At 41.6% G+C, this 19,202-nt stretch overlaps 1 protein-coding gene across 2 annotated transcripts in view; it reads left to right on the top strand.

The window, feature by feature from the left end:
* The window catches only part of XPNPEP2 (X-prolyl aminopeptidase 2), a 327,597-nt gene that overhangs the window by 300,315 nt on the left and 8,080 nt on the right, over nt 1-19,202 (top strand). For both annotated transcript variants that reach the window (XM_069212951.1, XM_069212960.1), the window contains exons 19-20: nt 2,737-2,796; nt 11,287-11,363. In XM_069212951.1, coding sequence (XP_069069052.1) covers nt 2,737-2,796; nt 11,287-11,363 — 137 coding nt within the window. The remainder of the gene's footprint in view (nt 1-2,736; nt 2,797-11,286; nt 11,364-19,202) is intronic.

The raw sequence follows: 19,202 nt of genomic DNA, 5'->3' as shown, positions 1-19,202 counted from the left end.
AGTGAGAGACAGGCTTACCAGCATTTTTCCAGGTTGTAAGAAATTTGGTTAGTGGTTGAGAGGGTAAAACCCTACTTAAGCAGCAACCACAAGCCTTTGCCAGGACACAGCCACAAGCAAATCCCAAATTAACCTGTGCTCAATCCTGTGGTGCCTTGGCACAGAGCAGACAGGCTTTACTTAGAGGCAATATGTAAAGTATTTATGCAGCCTTCAAATAGTAATAAAATTAAAGCAAAACACAAGACAAATCCCCCACCAATTTAGAATAATAAAGTATATTTTAATACACAATGTAAAACCAAAACAGCAAAAATCCAATCAGTACAATCAGAGGTATGCAATTTTAAAGATTTAAGTGATAATACCATCAAAAAGCATAAAGCGCCGACTGTGGATATCTAGTTGTGTTAAACCGGGACAAAGCCACAATTTCAGGCCAACTGTGTTGGAAAGTGGGCCAACTACAGAGACCCAGGTTGGTCAGCTGAACAAGGGTAACTTAAATCCTGGTTTCGAAGAGTTGGGGAGTCCCGCGTCAGGGATGCATTCTGCTGCCGAGGGGATGTGAGGTCTTGGTTGGAGATACATCGCACAGTGTCAGTTCCGTGAAGCTGCGTTGCTGTGATGCAAGGTTCTTCATCATCCTCAAGGAGGTAGCCAAGCAGGGGGCTTTCGATGTGAAGTCCAGCATTGAGGATGTTTAGTGCCCCGGCTAGTTCCAAAGAGGCTGCAGGGTTTGCCATACAGAGTTTTGCGTTGTCGTGAAGCTGCCATTAAAGAGTGGCTTGCGATTGCACAGCGGCAGTTCAGATGGGGCTGCGGACTATGAGGGCAATGCAAAGTCCATGTGTGGGAAAGTCCACACGTGGGAAAGTCCACGCAGCAGAAGCAATATGTTGTTTTTGCTGGGTCAACAAATGGCCTATCAGGACACCTACAGGTCCTCTTCCAAGGCTCCAGGATTGGGAGGCACCACTTGGCAGGGAACATCTCGCAGAGTTCAGGTGCTTGGTTTTAGGTTGTGGGAAGCCTGTTATGCCCCTGAGGCTTCTGATCAGGAACCAACCAGCCCTTGCGGTCACTCTGGGGTCCTGGGTTTAGAGAGTCAGGTCTAGTCCTTCTCAGCCAGGCAAGAGTCCACTAGTAGTATTGAGTCATGTAGTACCACCATACTAGGGACTGACAAATACATTTAATGATATGTCAATTGGGTATAAACCAATTCCACCATGTTTTAAGGGGAAGAGCACAAGTACCTTAGCACTGGATATCAGTAGTACAATGTGCAGAGTCCTAAGGCCAGCAAAAATAGAAGTGGTAAAGTCAGAAGGTTTGGTGGAAGACCACACCAAGGCTGGCAGGTTAACACAGGTCATTTATTTTTCTTTTCTACAGGGGACAATGTCATTTTTTATATCATAAACACCTCCGTGTAAGGTTACTCCATCTCAGAGAGCTGCAGTGGTGGAGTACGTAAGCAATTGGGCATGCACGAATGAACCACCTGGCATGTTCTGAGTGTCCGATACAACGTCACTAAACAGACATTGGGATTTGGGAGTGAAGCTTCCTGCGGGGCTTCCTATAGGGGTGCTAGCTGGTATACTAGCATCCATAAGTCTTACCCTTTCTGGATAGATCATCCAACCATAGAAAATGTCTTGTTGCATGGCAATACATAAACACCTAATGGACATATGACACCACAGCTGAAGAAAGGCGAAACCGAGATACTTTGCTTGCATTCTCTTAGTGTCATTTTTGCTGACTGTGGGAACGTTTTCATACTTCACTTACCACTATAATCCTTCAGGACTGGGGCCTTGCTAACTGTTACAAAGTGTTAATAGGTGTCTCTATTTCTGTATTGGTAAATGGAGAGATTAAGGTTGTCTCATTTAGTGTACCCTTTTATGAGATGAAGAATACCGTAAAACAATGTAGACAATAATTCAAAAAAATAATTTGATGTGTAGAGTTATTTATAGTATTATGTGGAGACATCAAAGATGTTTAACTTATTCTGATCTCAGCTATAAGGTGTGTGTTTTTTTTCTTTAGCACCCCGCTCTTTTTTAATGTATGGGTAGTAAGGTGGCCTTTTCCCTGCTTAACCTCAACGGGTATAATTTGAGTTCACACACTGACCAGCAGGCAAGGGGGACTTCATTACCTTTTTAATAACCTCAATTTCAGTGTAATTGCTTTATCAAAAGTTTCTTGCAAGTTGGTTTCTAGAAATAACTTTTAGGCCCCACCACTTCTCTTTCAGAAAAACGAGAGGATTAGGCTATTGTTAGAGCGTGTTTTTATGTGTAAGACGTACAAGGGTCATATGAAGAACTGTTTTTATTATGCGATTAAAATGTGTAAAGCGCACATATTTGACGCAGACATTCGGCAGCTCATGTACTATCTCAGGTAATTTGGGGTTAAATCCATGCCCCTTACACAGTACAAGTCCCTGAAAAAGACGCCAAACTCCTGTCTGAGCTAAACCAGATTCTCATGATATCACCTCTGGTGTTATTAAAGGAATTGTGCAATGCTACAGGAGGTTGCACTTTTGAATAGTAAAATTATAGAAAATGTCTATGCTGTAAGAATCGTAACAACCTGAGAATCGCTTGCTTGTTAGCTCAAAGGTAATTTTTATGATGGTGGTTGCTTAGACTTGGCCAACAACAAAATACAGTTGTATACGTCTGGACTTAATTTTCATTTTCTCTGCAGGGCCGGTCGGGTTTCAATCTAATAATATACCACTGACAAAAGGAATGTTCACCTCGATAGGTAAGTATGTAAAACAAGGCAAAAAAAGCCCTGTAGGCCGAATTTCCTGCTTTGAACGAAAACTGAGGTGCTTCACATTCCTGTTTTTTCTGGGATGAAGCAGGATTGTGACACCGATTTCCCACTGGACTGTTTCTTCCTGTTTTAGTATTACACAGCTGCAACTGCATGCAGCCTAGACACAAGTTCCCTGTAAATCACAGACATTACCCACCTAGTTACAAAAAAGAAGTCTGTTCTGTACAGCTCTGTGGGATAAGATTGATGAAAAGATGTATTTGTTTCAGATATTTAGGCTTTTTTATAAGTTTGAGGCTGGCTGGCAACTGTTGAAAAGGTAATTTCAGTGTTTTCCTAAACATGCGTAATCTTATTAATTCATAAAGCTGTTTTCTCTTTAGAAACATAGGTTTACTCTCAATATGTTGTGTACAATACAAGACAATAATTTTTCACTGTGGATATTTTTATTCTATAATCTGCCTATAAAGCAGGTTTGAATTTAGAGGAAGGTTAACCTATTCTTTCATTCTTCCACAGTTTGAATAAATTGCGGGTCTAGTTTGGGAAAATACTTTGAAATTCAAGAAGGAAATGCTCATCATTTGATATTTCCAAACAGTACCCGACGTTCGGTTGACAAGTGATAATATCTTGTTTAATCACTGAGCGGAGATTGGGGGCAGGTGGAGGTGGGAGTGCTAGAGGACCACGCAGGCTGTGGACTGGAAAGAGGTGTGTTCCTGGTTCCTCCACACGCAAAAGGGGGTCGAGATGGGCTGGAGCTCGTCTGCAAGTGCAGCTCGATCCTTATGCAATTTTACCAGCTAGATGTTCTGACCTGTAAAACCTGGCCTGGGAAATTCAGGTGCAGGAACACTGAGCTATTTGTCTTTGTGGGGAATGGTATCTCACCTGGAGATACCTCTCTGCCCGGCTCGTAATCAGACCTTCTCTTCAAATTAGTAGCTCTGGCTTTCGTCATAAAACGATCTACTATAAACATTGACGTGGAAAATTTTAATCAGGGAATATAAACTTCAAACATCGTTCTTCTGAAATGGATAACATGAGTGCGAATGACCGGCTACAAAGAATATCTAGTAATAATCTGTATGTCAATGATGCACACTATGACAAGTGGATGACACGAGTCCATTAAGTCAGACAATAATAATAAGACATGTTTTTTCCTGCATTGTATTGGCAGGGGCAACACAACATGTCTTATTTTCTGAACAAGATGAAAATAATAAAAGTCAGACTTACAAAACTAGCACTTGCACCAGTATTACTATTTCTAAACCTAATACTGCAAACATTAATAATAATGGGATAACGACTATGTATAATGCTGTTGGTCTCTCTACAGAAACTGTTACAGCTTTTTGCCATGTTTCAGCTAGCTTGATAGGTCTCAATGAAGCAACCTGAGAAAGATAAAAGTCTTAGTTGGTCTTGCAGCATTTGAACACACCTGGGCCTATTCACAAGTTGCTGTTTGTCAGACATCTAGTAGTGCTACAGTAGTGCAATTAAAGTACTACCAAATTCTACTCACAAACCTTGAAGTGTAAGTCTCCTCCTCCACCTCTCCTATCATTTCTTTGTGGGGATCCTAACACATGTACTACTTGGTAGTAAATGTGGGTGGTTCCAGGGTTGAATGGGTTGAAAAAGGGGCAAAGTTACTATTTAATGGGAGGGGTTTAGGGAGAAGAAAGGAGGGAATTAAGAAGGGCCTTAGGGATGGTCATACACCCACCCACTAAATGATAAACCCATCCCTACTTACAAACTGAGCTTCTAAAAGTTACTACAGACAAAAAGGACCCAAAACAGTAGTAAATTACAAGATCTCAGAGCTGCAGTACGTCCACCACAAACATAGCTAAACACTGATGCTGCAAGCAACAGTCGCCCCTAGAAAATAATGTAGATAGGGAATTAAAATAAAACTCAATTGGCAATAATGATACATTAAATTACATTCTCAAAAAATAGTTGCAAATCTAAATGAATGTAACTTAATGTTAACAAAAGAAATCTAAAAAACATATTTATTATTTGATTATAAAATATTGTATAACCATTTTTGAAATTGAAAATTAATGTGCGTTTTTTATTGAAATATAGTTAAGTCACTTTTAAATAATTCTATACATCAATCTAAATAATTATTGATGGATAATATTTTTTTTTACTTTAAGTGGGAATCCGTTTTTTAATGTAGACTTCTTAAAATACATTGTATACATTTAAATATTTATATTATTAAGGCTTAACTTAAAAATTACATTAGTAGTCCTGTACCATTTTAACTTTTGTTTTGATATGTTTAAATTACATTTATGACCTTGACTTAAATTAATTTTTTACAGAAAACATTTTTAATATTTTTTTAATTATATAAACGTATTTACTTTTCCGTACACTTTGCCCTAGGGACACTCTGAATGAAATCACATTTCTTCAAAGTTTAAATTAAAAAAAAAATCCGACCTACAGTATAAAAAAAATACATCTCAAGATTAAACGTATTGTAATTATAGGTTGATAAAATTAAATGTTTGAATTCGATATCAATATGAAATATGTAAAAAAAAAAATATTCTAACATGATTTCATATGTTTAGTTTCAGTCCCTACTTCCATGATTTTCTATGAGAGGGTGTTCCAGTATCAGTGGTTACCCATATGTGGTACTGGACTTATCACTGCTTATTTTTTGGTAGCCGTAAATCACATTTCTAAGTCTACACTTTTGAGAAACTTTACAAACACATTTTGTGAATAGCCAAAAGTAGTAAGAACACTCAAAAATGCAAGAGCAAATTACATGTGTAAACACTCAAAAGTGTATGTTACCATTGCAAATAGCACAACAGAGATGAGTAGGTTTAAAATCACCAAGAGGGAATTCTGTCTGAAATGTAAACATGAGACCTACAAATTGTATATGGATTTTTTTTTAACAGGCATTCTACCGTTCAAGGATTATTTTCCTAGAAATATAAAGACACAATTATTTTGGAGCAGCATGTGACTACGACAGCTAACAAAATTTAACAAGAGTTTTTAGAAGTCCTTAGCACTAAAAAAGTCTGGGCCTTCAAAAGAGAATGCTCCAGCCTATGGGCTAATTTTCACAAAAAGTCCCTGCTTAACAGGATTTGTGTTTTATGTGGATCTTTAGTCCAATATATATCTTGCCAGCTTTCAGATTTAGCTGCAAGACCTCGCTGATGAAAACATTATTTTTGCTTTATGACTTTAGACACAATATGGCTTTCCTGTCAGCCTCTACAAAACAACAGTGTTTTGGAGCTTTATTATTATTTAAATGTTCTCTGATTAATACAGAAGTGGTTTGAGTATTAGCTGAAATGTTCAATAGTTATAAATGTATTTATTTATTTTGAGGTGTTGCTGCATGTCCCTTGATGGACTCTTAAGAGTGTTGTACATTTCCCACTAAAAGTGCAAGATTATATAGTAGCAGGATTCCAGTCATCTGCAGGGCTTGGCTGATGTCAGGTATTCCTTACTTGCTTTCATCAATTCTGTGGTCTAGCTGACAATTGTTTTGTAAAGCTCTGTTCTTAGAAGCTTCCTGAAGCATAAATAGTTGGTCTTTCTTCCCATGGTCGCCTTTGGAGTGTTCCACAACTTTGGTCCTTGAACTCCTAGTGTTCTGGCTCCAAGTGTTTGCCTTTTGGAAGTTTGTTGAGTAATCCAATATGACGTAGCTCAATGAAGATTCCTTTTTGGGATTAGCGTGGGGCATGATTTTGGATGTACCTCAACCTTTGCTAATCTATTGTTCAATGCATATAACTTAAAATGTGGTTCTTGCTTCTACCAGTAACCAGTGAAGTGAATCCATTGCTGGTTTTACATTGTTATACTTTCTGGAGTTTTGGCACAGCCTGGCTATATAATGGTGCAGGCATTTCCTTTTTTATTCAATTCAATTGGAAGTCTGTTATTTACTACACAACAGTAGCACATCCATATAAATTAGTATATTCAATAACATAAGCCTAGACGTATTGCCTAAAAAGTGTAGCACTCTATGTAGCATCTTTAGGTGTAACCAGCTGAAACTGGCTTCAATTTAATCAGAGAAGAAAGTTTCATCATTGCTCATATGCTTTTAATCCATGAGAAGGATTAGGACAACAGTCATGTAAATGGCACAGAATGAGGAGATGCAGAGTTAATTTCTGCCACCCACCACTGTGTATTTCAAGTTCAAGCCTAGGCTCGATCATCCAGTATTGAAAACTATTATACACCATGTACACATATGTTAACTGTTGACTTTAGTCCTTATCCAGAGAAAGGACAAATAGATGTCAACATTACAGTAGTCAAATGAGTAGGTTTAAGAGGCAGATATAGGTGTTAAATTAGACCATAAACTGATAAGGCCAGTATAGAACTCTATACACGAGAGTTCTTGTAATTAAAAAGGAAACAGTAAGACAGAATGGGATCTATTTGTTACAAAATACTAAAAATAAAGTCCGGTCATGTCTTTATTCTGGGATCTGAGCGAGAACTGAGTTAAAAAAACAGAGCAATATAAATCCACAAATTGGTGAAATAGAATTAATATATAAAAGAAGTTAAAAGGGGTGCCATAACTTAATGCTCAGTGCTGGATAACATTAAGTTGCACAATACAAGCAATGGGATTGTCACAATCATTCCAGAGTTAATAATCTATGCAACCTTGAACAACGTGAAGACAGCAACAAGAAAGAACCTCTCCTAAATGTGGCTCTAAATGTAGTTCCAGAATATTTTTTATGAGAGAAGAGTGAGAGTAATCTGTCCTTCCATTGTGCATCATGGGTTGATCGCAAGGCAGGAATAATAAAATCATAGCAAATTTCCAAGACCATCTTATAAAAGAGAGATATCTTCAAACGAAATTTGCAAAAAACACTTGATTTTCCATTCTTGAAGGACTCGTTCTAACTCTTGTCTGATTTCTCATTCAAAACAGTGTAAAGTCTAAAGAAAATCTGATGATTTGCAGCTTTAAACTTTTCCCTTATATTCAGCAAGCCGTTATAAAGAAAACTTAGGGGCTCATTATGATCAGACTCGCGGGGATGAGGGGGCCGGAAACCCAGCTGCCTCACTCCCCTTGTATTATGATGTTCCCACTGGGCTGACTGGCGGGAATATCGTATTATGACATTCCCGCCAGTCAGCCAGACAGGAACAGTGCTACGGTATTGGTTTTGGTTGCCTTAAGGGAGCCGAGGTCAATACCATAGGACACCAGCACCCTAGGAATTTGCATTGTCTGCAATCTCAGACAGTGTGCATTCTGAAGGTGCTGGGCAAGGGGGGGCCATGAACTGCCCATGACATAGTCATGGGCAGTGCAGCGGACACCCTGTGGCCCCTAGCACTGTGTTTCTGCAAGCCTTTTTATGGCAGGGTTCCCTCCATGAAAAGTCTGGTGGAAACTGGACTCGCAATCAGTGCAGCACTGCCTTGGCTGAGCACAACTCTGACCGTCGGGTACCATGTTCCTGGTGGGGACGGTGGTCCCCTGGTGGTCCGACAGCCAGGGTCATAATGTGGTGGTCAGACCGCCTGGAGTGTGGCAGTCCGACCACCACCACGGCATTAGCGGTCCTAGGCCCGCCAATGTCTGAATGAGCCCTAAGTGCCTTTTCATTCATTTTTCTCATTGGCAATGGGGCTACTCCGATATGGTTTTTACATAAGAAAACTATCAGATTAATGATAGATATAAATAGACCTTATTGTTCTAATGATTGTCTTAAATTAATGCAAGAGTGTGGGAATCTCAGAATGGATACTTTGCAACAGATATGCTTCAGAATCACCACTCATCCTCCCAATTTATTCATGAGGACACATTCCTGCAAGGGAAGGAATAAGGGCGTAAATCATGAGACACAGGGGGATAGTATGTTATTCAGGTTTTTTGAAAGGGGTAAAAAAGAAAGGTGTATAGGTTGAGATGTTCTGGTGCAAACAAAACAAAACAAAACCAAGCCATCAACTGATGCATCAGCAAAACAACAGGTTTGCACTCTTGGAATTATGAGTCACCTAAAGTAATGCAGCAAGGAAGTTTGAACATAAAGCGGAGGATGATGTATATGGATGATACCAGTCTACCGAATAATCATCAAATGAACATTATATTGCTTTATGTGGAGAGGGCTAAACCCAAAAGTTGTGCTTTAAAACATCCTTTTGCCCATTTAAACTGACGAATACTACAAGATTCATGAGGCTGTTCTATCTGTTGCTAGCCACAGGTATATTGGGGCCTTTATTACTGCCAGGGAAAAATAAAGATGCCAGCAGGTCTATTTGCCCTCATGTACTGTTTAGCGGAAGCTCTGATGTAAATCAGTGGTACTCTCACTCCACCATATTTGTCGTTGGGACGGGAATGTCCCCTGCATGGTAAACAGTTGTGTACCTTTGCATTGAGTGCCTGATTGCCTGTGAAACTGCCTCGAGTTCCGGACTGCATGTTAAAATGCTATCCTGACTTTTAGTGTTGCCCTGACACCACACTAATGCAGCACATGTACAAAAGTCTAGGACTATCCCTGGCAATTCACATTCTAGAACCTGTTCTCCGATCAGGAAGGACACACAAAGCATTACCTCCTGGCAGGGATAGGGCTATTGTACATGATTTATGAAAGACACATAAAGGGGTTTGTGAAACATTGATGTACTCAGAACTTTTTCTCTGTGTCAAGGAGAGTGCGGTCCACTTATCTCTTTCTTTCAAAGTTCTGATGTTAAGTAAACCTGAGACCAATGTACTGACATTCTTTGTGTGTGTCGAGTTCACATATGTACAGCAATTTTGTGAAACATGTATAGTAGTACAACTGTGTTCTGTGAGATTACGAGGAGTAGAATCAGTGGAAACTTTTCTGGATGGCCTTCATTTAGCATGGCGCAGGATGGAGAGTGGAGACAGCTTCCCCACACAATGTAAGTGGACTGACTGCGTTCCTGTAGCGGGAGGGTGCAGCCTCGACATTGAAGAGAAGGAGACTGGAGAAAGGGTTACTCTCAGAAATTGAAGGAGACCTTTGTTAGCAGAAGGCTGTTGATTAGTTCTTACTGAGTACTGCCAATTGGTTAATGGCAAAGTAGAGAGAGGAGACTGCAGTTTTTGTTTTCAAGTCAAGGAACCTTTTAGGTTGTGCCCCTTTCCCTGTCCCTGATTACTGCCTTCAGAAGGTTGATGACAGCCTGGTGCAAAGATCTCCTGCTTCCCTTGTTTGGAATACTCCAGCATGGAACCAGCCTCATTGCTACCTGCTGTGAGTGTTGTCACACTGCGCAAAGGCTGTGTGGAAGGAACCCCCAGAAAATTACATTTGAGACAGAGCCAACCCAATTGGTGCTGAAATATTAAACAGTAGATCCACATACCATTCCTGGAAAATGTGTATAACAGATAAACATCACCCCACGTTGTGCCAGTTTCCAGATTTTGTGATGTGCAGAGGACTTAAAGGACTGCTCTGTTACGGGGACAGGTGTCTGCATGATAGCCACTCTCCCAGAGATGATAGGACATCTTCTGAATTCTGCAGTTCTTCTGGAGGAGCACCAGTTGTATGCCATTGTAGCCTCGGAAGAAAAGTAGACTACTGCAGCCTAATGTTCTGTATATGTTGAGAGGGGCATTCGGCAGCAGGGAATGTTGGCTGGGTAAAGTGGAACTACACTTTATATTTCTTGCACAGCTAACGTTTGCTGCAATCAAAAGGGGGGGGGGGGAGAGAGAAGGAGGAGGGAGAGAGAGCTGGAGAGGGAAAGTAAGTGTGTGTGTTTTTTTCCTTTCTACCACTTACATTCAAATTATTTTTAAGAATGGTTCATGGATTTTCAGACCAAACCCAGGACACGAACGCTCCAGGTATTGAGGACACCTTTCTATTCCCTTTTTCAGTTTAAAAATGTTTAAGATTTTCCTGATTAACACGTAGTAACTCAGCAAACTATCGATTGAGATGCTTTCTGTGAGCAGCGCTTACTGTGTGTCGGTAGTTGAGGGCTGTAGGCACTAGCACTCATTTTTTTGTGCCCGGGACTTACTTTTCATCGTTAGGCTTTGAACCAGTACAAGAGAGAGAAATGCATGTAACAGGGAAAGAAGGGGCAAGAGATGAACCAAACACGGGTAATGGGAGCTAGCATGAAACAAAAAGAACATTCAAAACATAAAGAAGAAGTGTAAGGTGATGAAAGAAAGGGTCATTTTTGACTCAAGGCTAGACAACCGTGGTATTCAGCAATTGCAGCGGTTTGAAGCGCTGGCAGCAGGCTCCTTCTCCCTCGAAAATCCGGGTGCCCTTTTCCTTATGTTTTATTACATATTAAGCACCTGCTGTAAGAGAAGAGAAGAAGCAAATAATCACTAAATATGCAGCTGGACAATATTCTCTTTTTGTGTCGTAGAGCCTGGATACTACCATGATGGACATTTTGGAGTCCGTATAGAAGATGTCGCCCTGGTAATAGAAGCTCAAACCCAGGTAAATGCTTGGATTATTAACCGTTCTGATCACGAAAATTGTATCTGTCGAATGTCCTACATTCACCTTTAGGAAAACCTTCCCATACAAATGAACAATGGTTTTGCGCAACAGCAAAAATGGTATTCTAGAATATGTTGTTATTTTCATTCGGGATAGTTTGGCACTTTAAAATTACAATGTTTAGGTGGGTCACTTTTATGTCACAAATTTGGGGTGTAACGATGTTTTCCTTTTGTTTTGAACTTGTTTTTACATCAGGTACTTCCAACATATAAATGCTACAAAATATAAGAGTCTGTTGTAATTCTCCCTTTCTTATTGGGGGGGGGGGGGGGGGGGGGGCATAGCCAAGCACTTTCACACTGTGGAAATCCCAAAACGGCATCTTGCAGGTTGTCACTGGGAAATGATTGCAGCACACGTTTGTTCGTTCCTGCTCCGTATGCGACGGAAAATGCAGAATTGCTGTTCCCCTCTCTGATTTCTTCGAACTTTCATCTTTCTAACCATTTCTTGCAGTGCGAATTTTGCCAGACATTGATGACATTTGCAAGAGGCCAACGTCAGACATCCAGTAATTCCACACAACTCGGAATATTAGACACACATAATGTTGTACTCGATCCCAATAATTGTAATTGTAATCGTATTTATATAGCGTTTACTACCCCTGACGAGGCGTTGAAGCACTTTTCGATGAGTAGCACGCTACTCCGGAACCCAACAAGAATTAGTGATGGATTAGTATCGGTAAATAATGAGTACAGTTTTAGTATCTGAGTTGGGGAACATCTTTGAGTTGAGTTACTCTTTGGGCCTCGGACAGCAGAGCTCGGAGCCTGCAGGATTTGCTTCTATGCACTGAGCACATGAAGACTGCACAGCCCGCATATGTGCCAGTGCAGCTCAGTGAACAGAATTTCTAAACGGGCCTTGGAACACACTTACACAATGTAATCAGGTGCTACACAGCACCTAGCTGTGACTTAGCAACCACCATGCAGTTTAAGAAGTCCAGCTATTATTATTTTTAATTTAAATACTTTGATTTTACATGCTCGCTTAATTAATAATGATTAATATTTAACTTTTAACCCCAACGTCTAATAATAATCACCTTGCAGGCCATGTTTCAGCCGTCATAATGAACACAGGCCCTTATTAGGGTTTGTCATGAATCTTTAAGATACAGAAATACTTGAAGCGATGAAGAAATACAGTGGATAGTATGTAAAACAAAGCCAATACGACCGAGATTAAATTGCTTAGCACAGCACAGCATTAGGCCATTAGACTGAGGCACTTAGGAAGGAGGCAGCAGGATCGGACAAAGAGGGCTATAGTTGGCTGAAAGAGCCTCGCCAAAGACATCAAATGGCTGAAAGGGGCAGGCTCAAAGCCCACTATGTAGACTGATAACAACAGGTCTGTTTGATAGCTGTGCTGTCAAACCTCAGATCTAAAATTCGCATCAGGCCAAAGAAGGGCCTAAGAGGTTTTTAAAATAACTATCCCCTGCTGAAGGAGGTTTTGAGAAGTTGCTGGTTTTGGGATCATACAACATAGTGTTTCTGCAGAGGGAAACACTGAGCGCTATTCCCAAATATGTGAAGCTCAAAAGGCCTTTTGTAAATAAGAGACAAAATGCAATTTGGGAGTTTCATGAACAAATGCATTGTCAAGTGACGGCTGCAAGAGTAAAAATATCGAGGTAAATGTGTGGTGGATTTCTACACATTGAACTGGATTCTTCTATTTAGAGGAGAGTAGCATTGCTGCATCAAGAAAAGCAAAAAGAAGTGGAAAGGGTATGCCCAGACGTGGACCCGTGCTCACTAAGCCACCAGATTCAAGCAAGGCTGACTGATTAGGGTTGATAACCTGAAACTGGTCCCAGGATGCTTGTTTCGGGTCCAGGGAGAACCTGGCCTAGCAGTTTATGCTGGACTGTTCTCATGAGGAGCAGGATAGAGACTGATTTGCGTATGGTGGTGTCCAAACTGAAATGGCATGGCGAGCAAAAAAACTGATGGATTAAACCCAGAAGTTTATGAGCTCCGGTCTAGGTGTGTATGTGTTCTATTCACTGCTTTTCCGATGCCTGTAGTACTGCCTATTACTGCCTCAGAGACTGCTCCTCTTCCTCACAAATAGGCTTGGGACACTCTGAGTTTTGGTGGGGGGAGTAGACCTCTTCAGTATGGGGAGAATTTGCAGGAGCACTTGGCCTGGATTCATGAGGCGACAGTTATGGCCTCGCCGTGGTAAACCGATTAGCACCTCTTTGTGGGATTCGCAGAACCCTCACTTGTTCCAAACCTCATTGGATTTCCTAATGCCCACAGCTGAGTCTCCTCCGCTCCACTGTCCAGCGTTACCTCCAGACCCATGACTCACCTTATGAAATAGCCATTGGTTGCAGTCTGCATGGCCTTTTTCAACAGCCCTACCTAAGACAATTGTGACTGTCTATGATTCTTTGACTTCAGGGTTTGTGGTGCCATCTCCTTCTTCTGTGGGGAAATGTGTTTCCTGTGTGGAATGGTGGGTTATTTTGGCCCCTGTGCTGGTCCTCTTGGTGTTTTCTGTACTTTCTGTGTGCGTATGTTGGAGGGTTCAGTTTCCCCACTAGGTTCAGCCCTTTGGATTTGCTATGCCCTCTACGGTTCCTGTTGGAGTTTGGTTCTAAGGGTTTGGTGGGATGTTGATATGTTTCAGGTCCCTCGCTTTCTACAGTTATTGTACCTTTTTTTTAAGGGAATATGCTCTTACTCCTTAGGTTCAGCTGGCCTATATTTGGCTACCCTGTTTGGCTTGATGGCCTTTTTTCTGGAGTGTGGTGCGCTCTCTGCTTCCTCAGTAAGATCAGTCAATTCTGGGTTCGGGGTATTTACTACTGAGATGTTGCCTTTTACAGCTTGTCTTTTCTCAGCATCTTCAGCGAACTCCTTAGTACAGGTCTTCAATCAGCTGGCTGTGGCCATTTGGGAGGATGAGGAGTGCTCTGATCTGTTGGTTGCTTTAGAGCAGCGCGCTGGATTTTGGCAGGCATATTATTGGGCATTATAATTATTTTCTGGGGCTCTGGTTCCGGCCAGGTGAGCTCTTTGGTTGGGGCAATGGAAGGAAGACCCTGGGGAGGTGCTGCCTTGATGTATTTTCCATTTGTGGGTCAGACATTCATTTGGGTAGGGTTACTTGCCCTGTTCTCCAGGGCCTTTATGATATGGCAGTGTGCCTTGCCCTTTTGGAGTGTGTCAGTTCTGTGGGTCCTGTTCAGTGTGGCTTTTGTCTTTGCAATAGCCTTCATGCATGTTCCCCCTTATGCTGCTGTCCTTCTGCCTTTGGTACCAGTAGCTGTGGGGGCATGGTTGGCCCTTCGGGTTGGAATCGGGGGCTTGATGGTGGTAGGGGCTGTTTGCACAGTTCATGTTGCAGGTCACGGGGACCAAGCCTCTTTCATTGTGTTTCTGATTCAATCAGTGTCGGGGACATTTTTGCTATTCCTGGATGTCCAATGGGTCCTTTCATGGATGGGTTCTGTACCTTTTCACTTGTTGATGGTTCAGGCAGTTATTCGTTTGATGTTTTCATTAGATTTTTTGCATCTGTGGGTCTCTGGGTGCCTATCTTGCCGTCCCTGTTGCAGTTTCCTCTCTGCGGCTTCTCCCATTTGTGAAAGGGGGCATCATTTACAGCTTTGTTTTCTTCCATTTGCACTCAAGTAATTGCCCAGGGTCTTTATGATAGTTCTGGCTTTTCTTTCTGTGGAGGGGTGTTTTTTTCTTCCCTTTCTTGGTGATCTGTTGATGCACTCCCCTATCTTGTCCCTGTTGGTGGTTCCTGTGTAAACGTTGTTTTTTGATGTCTTGTAGAACAGACTATATAATCATATGAGGGATAGGGAGATTAAATGGTCCAGTGTACAGTCTCCCTAACGGTCACGTTAAAACAATAGCGTACACTGTTCCAAAAGAACATCAAAAGACTATTAGGCACTTCTATACATAGAAGCAAAAGCCCTCACACATCCACTAGATGTCATGCTTCATCATAGGGCTTGCTCTTCACCAGTCCAGTGCTGCAATGTCTGATGGGGCCCACAAGGGGGCTCTTTGCCCGAGATCTTTTTTGGAAATCCGTGCCATGGTTTAGAGTAAGTAGGGATACATTTAAACCTACAGGCAAAACAACGAAAGCTGGAGAGAAAAAAGGGTTTAAAATTGGCTCTGGAACCTCCAAAAAAAAAAAAAAAAAGTTATTGATCAAGGCAAAATGGACCAACTAATTTAATGATCCATCAACACAGGCAAAAATACATAGTATGTATATAGAAAATATTTTGTAAAAGGGTGACGAGGCGGTCGGTGCTAATGTGATGCCATGCTGAGTGGTGGATGAATACTTAGGCGCACCACTTCTTACCATCCTCAAATAGGGACAGGGCTCCATTGGAAAAAGCGTGTCAATAGGCTGTTGTTGTAGCTACATAGGTACAGGAAAAATGTAAGATAATAATGTGAAACAAACATATAATCAAAAAAAAGGAGTTAATAAGGGTCTAGTAATGTATACACGGATATTGATACATGTTTAGCAGTGGTTCTCAATCTGTGTGCCGTGATTACCAAGTGCACCGTCAAAACTAGCCAGGGGCACCACGCACCAAGCACAAAGTTTGAGAACCACTGCTCCAGTGCATCTCTGCGCTGGATTCTTTCACGTTCCTCTGGAGGTGCATCCACGCCGTGAAAAAATAAAAATGGAAAATGAACCCCGTTAAAGGCCATGTCTAGCAAAGGGGATGGGTTATAAACAAGTGAGAAATGTCCAAAGAGTGCACATGCCAGGGGCACGGTCCTGGAATTAAGTAACAAAAGATGCAGTGTTCCATGTTCGGTCAGGTACCGAGGTTTCCAAGGAAAGAATGCATCATGTATTGTACAGCCCAGTGTCAGATGACTGGGTGTACTTCCAGCAGGCCAAGTGCATCCTAAGGGGAGTGCAGGTTAAGGAAAGATTGGGAGAGGAGTGCCTTGAGATAGTGTAAAATAGAGAGAAGAGAGGTACCAGAGGAATGGAGAGATTTTGCGCAACTGAAAGGGAATACATAGCCCGAGGGACCTTTGTTGTACTCTGTTAAAGTCATTTTAAAATTAATGTAAAAGGATGTTGGAGAGGATTAGCCATTCAAGCCTGCATTCTGGCTTTCTTAGTAACACGCACTTAAGATCAGTTCCATCTTCAAATCTATTTTTGCAGTGGGCAAATCTAAGAGATATGAGGTTTGTTGTATTTCCTAATATGGCCCCCTTGTCTCTACAATTACCAGTAGGTGCACGATTTCTGTGCCCATATTCTGCGGGCGTTAAAACTTTACTCCCTCTTAGTCCCTTCTTTGTGTCTATGAAATTGCCTGATAAGGAACCCATAGTAATTCTGTGGAGTGAGCAAGCTGTATCGACAGCGGGCATGAGGCGTGGAAGAGCATCTTCAGCGTCCAGAGAGGAGTAGCGAAAATCCCTATGAGACTAAGCACAGCACATAGGAAGGAGCAGTTGTGTATAGCGTTTCGTGCCCGGTAGAGGTACCTGCATTCTCAGTCAGTTCAGCCAATGAGGCCGAAGCAGTAGGGGCCATGAACCACATCTCCACTAGGTCGCAAAACTTACTCTTCCTGGCAGCAGCACTGTGGAGGTGAAGAGTGAGGTGGGTGGGCTCACAGCTCAACTGCACTGAGGTACGGTGACACCCCGTTTCCGTACAGCTCCTGTATTGTGGAGACTGGAAGGTGCGGTGCAAGTTCAGCCTGGGAATCACCGGAATGTCAGGTGCGGTTGCACTTCAGGCCTAACCCATTCCATATGTGCCTTTGTAAGACAGACATAGCAGAGCTAGAGACCACAATCCCTACATTGTGTACATTTCTTTCTTATTATTTGCAGGTTTCAGTTTGCTTGAGAAAGTTCAATGAATAATGGGCCTGCCGATGTGTGTTATTGGTACTCCTGGAGTAGACAGTTTCCAATTTGACAGAGGCTGTTGCTCAAACATGAGGCAGAAGATGGGATGGATCTGCCTCTTGACCCCATCTCCTTTTTCATTATAGCTCCAGCCGCAATGCTAAGTCTCAATGTTTTGGTAGACTGTCTGCAGTGTTCAGACTTCACTTTTGTTGCTGTAGAGAAAGATCGTGGGAGGCGATAGTGTTGCTAGTTCCAGTTTGTAAGTTACTGCTGCCTTTGTATCCCCCCTACACTGTGAATTGTTTGCATCACTCACTACATACATGATTTAGGATCTGCTGTTCGATTCAAGAGACTTTTATAGGCCATATGTCCCTCACACAAAAAGATTGAAAACACAATCCAGTTAAGAAGGAATTGTTCCTGTAATAGATTTTTTTCTCACCAAATATTGGCCATTATTATAATATCTTCATCTGATTCATCCCAATTATTTTCAGGGAGAAAAATAGAATCTCCCCACCCATCAAAAAAAGATAACATATTGGGGAGCTGTGGCCAATGGCCAATAAGCCAAAGGAGCCTCAGATCATAAAGTTTGGGAACCACTGATGTATAGTGTACAGTGTGCAGATTGTCAATATGTAGTAAGTTTGTAGACTCTGGTAAGGCACAATCACTTCGTTAAGCCACTATGTTTGTATTAACCATCATATGCCAACAGGAATACAGGTTGAGCCAACAAGTATATAAAAATACAAAAATAATTGCAAATGAAAAGGAGCATGACTCTTAGTTATTCACTCGACATAGGTATATTGTACTTCAAGATAAAACGGAAAGGATTGGTAAGCGGAGACTCAGTGAACAATGCTCATATGTAAAAAAAAAGGGAGTCAATATCTCAGAAGTGGGACCGCCTCATCCTCCACTAATGCACGGTTGGAGAAATGCCTAACTTGGCCAGAGTGCGAGTAGTCCAAGCAAAAACAAAAGAATAAAAGCGTCCTGTTGGAGCAACATTATTCATAGTTGCAAGAGACAGTCCGTAGCCGGAGTCCTACCCCAGGGCCGCGTTCCCGAAATGCAAGAAGTGAATGCGGCTCACGGGTCAAATAGAAAGGTCGAGGCGCAGGCAACCAATCAGTGGAGGAGTTCAAAAGGACAATGTTCCTCACATGAAAGCAAAAAAAGGGGGATACAAATGACGAACTAAGGTCATTGGAAAGCAGAGAGGGGAAGAGAAACACCTTGTTGGTCAAAAAATAATAAGAGCGTGCTGGAAAAAATTATTTATACAACGAGCACACGATTGTGTAAATGTCTAAATAAATCATGACTATATTAAAGGGAAGCTTATATGTCAGACAATAAAGGTCTTATATTTACAATCCACTGTAAAGAAGTCTATGTGGAAGTCATATGGAAAATACGACCGAAAGTGTGGAATGGCCTCGGTAGATGTCAAATAAGGGTGCTCAACTGACCATCACTCTTGTATTAGTGATCAAAACTATCTAGATGAATCATGGCAAGTCCTATGTCAAGTAGGAAAATGTCAGGGACTGGATGTCTCAGTAAGAGACCCATCAAGTAATGGTAGGGAAGCTCATCCAGAGTATTTCATCATTCAATCCGTGAATATGGGCCCCCAATTTAAACACCAAGCGTTGTTCTATTTCTAACAGAGATTTAGAAGAAAGTTTTGGAGTGTCAAGTACAACCCACCACATATCGTCAGGGTCTGGTGTGCATCAAGGTGGTGGACACTGAGTTTGGTGGTGTGGTGTCAACATCTAATGTTACTACGATGCTCATTAATTCTGACCTTCACTGGTCTTGTGGTCATTCCAATATACTGTCACAGGGG

The sequence above is a fragment of the Pleurodeles waltl genome, chromosome 2_1 (assembly GCF_031143425.1).
Source record: "Pleurodeles waltl isolate 20211129_DDA chromosome 2_1, aPleWal1.hap1.20221129, whole genome shotgun sequence".
Taxonomy (NCBI): Eukaryota; Metazoa; Chordata; class Amphibia; order Caudata; family Salamandridae; genus Pleurodeles; species Pleurodeles waltl.
This window is presented reverse-complemented; position numbering and strand designations above follow the sequence as displayed.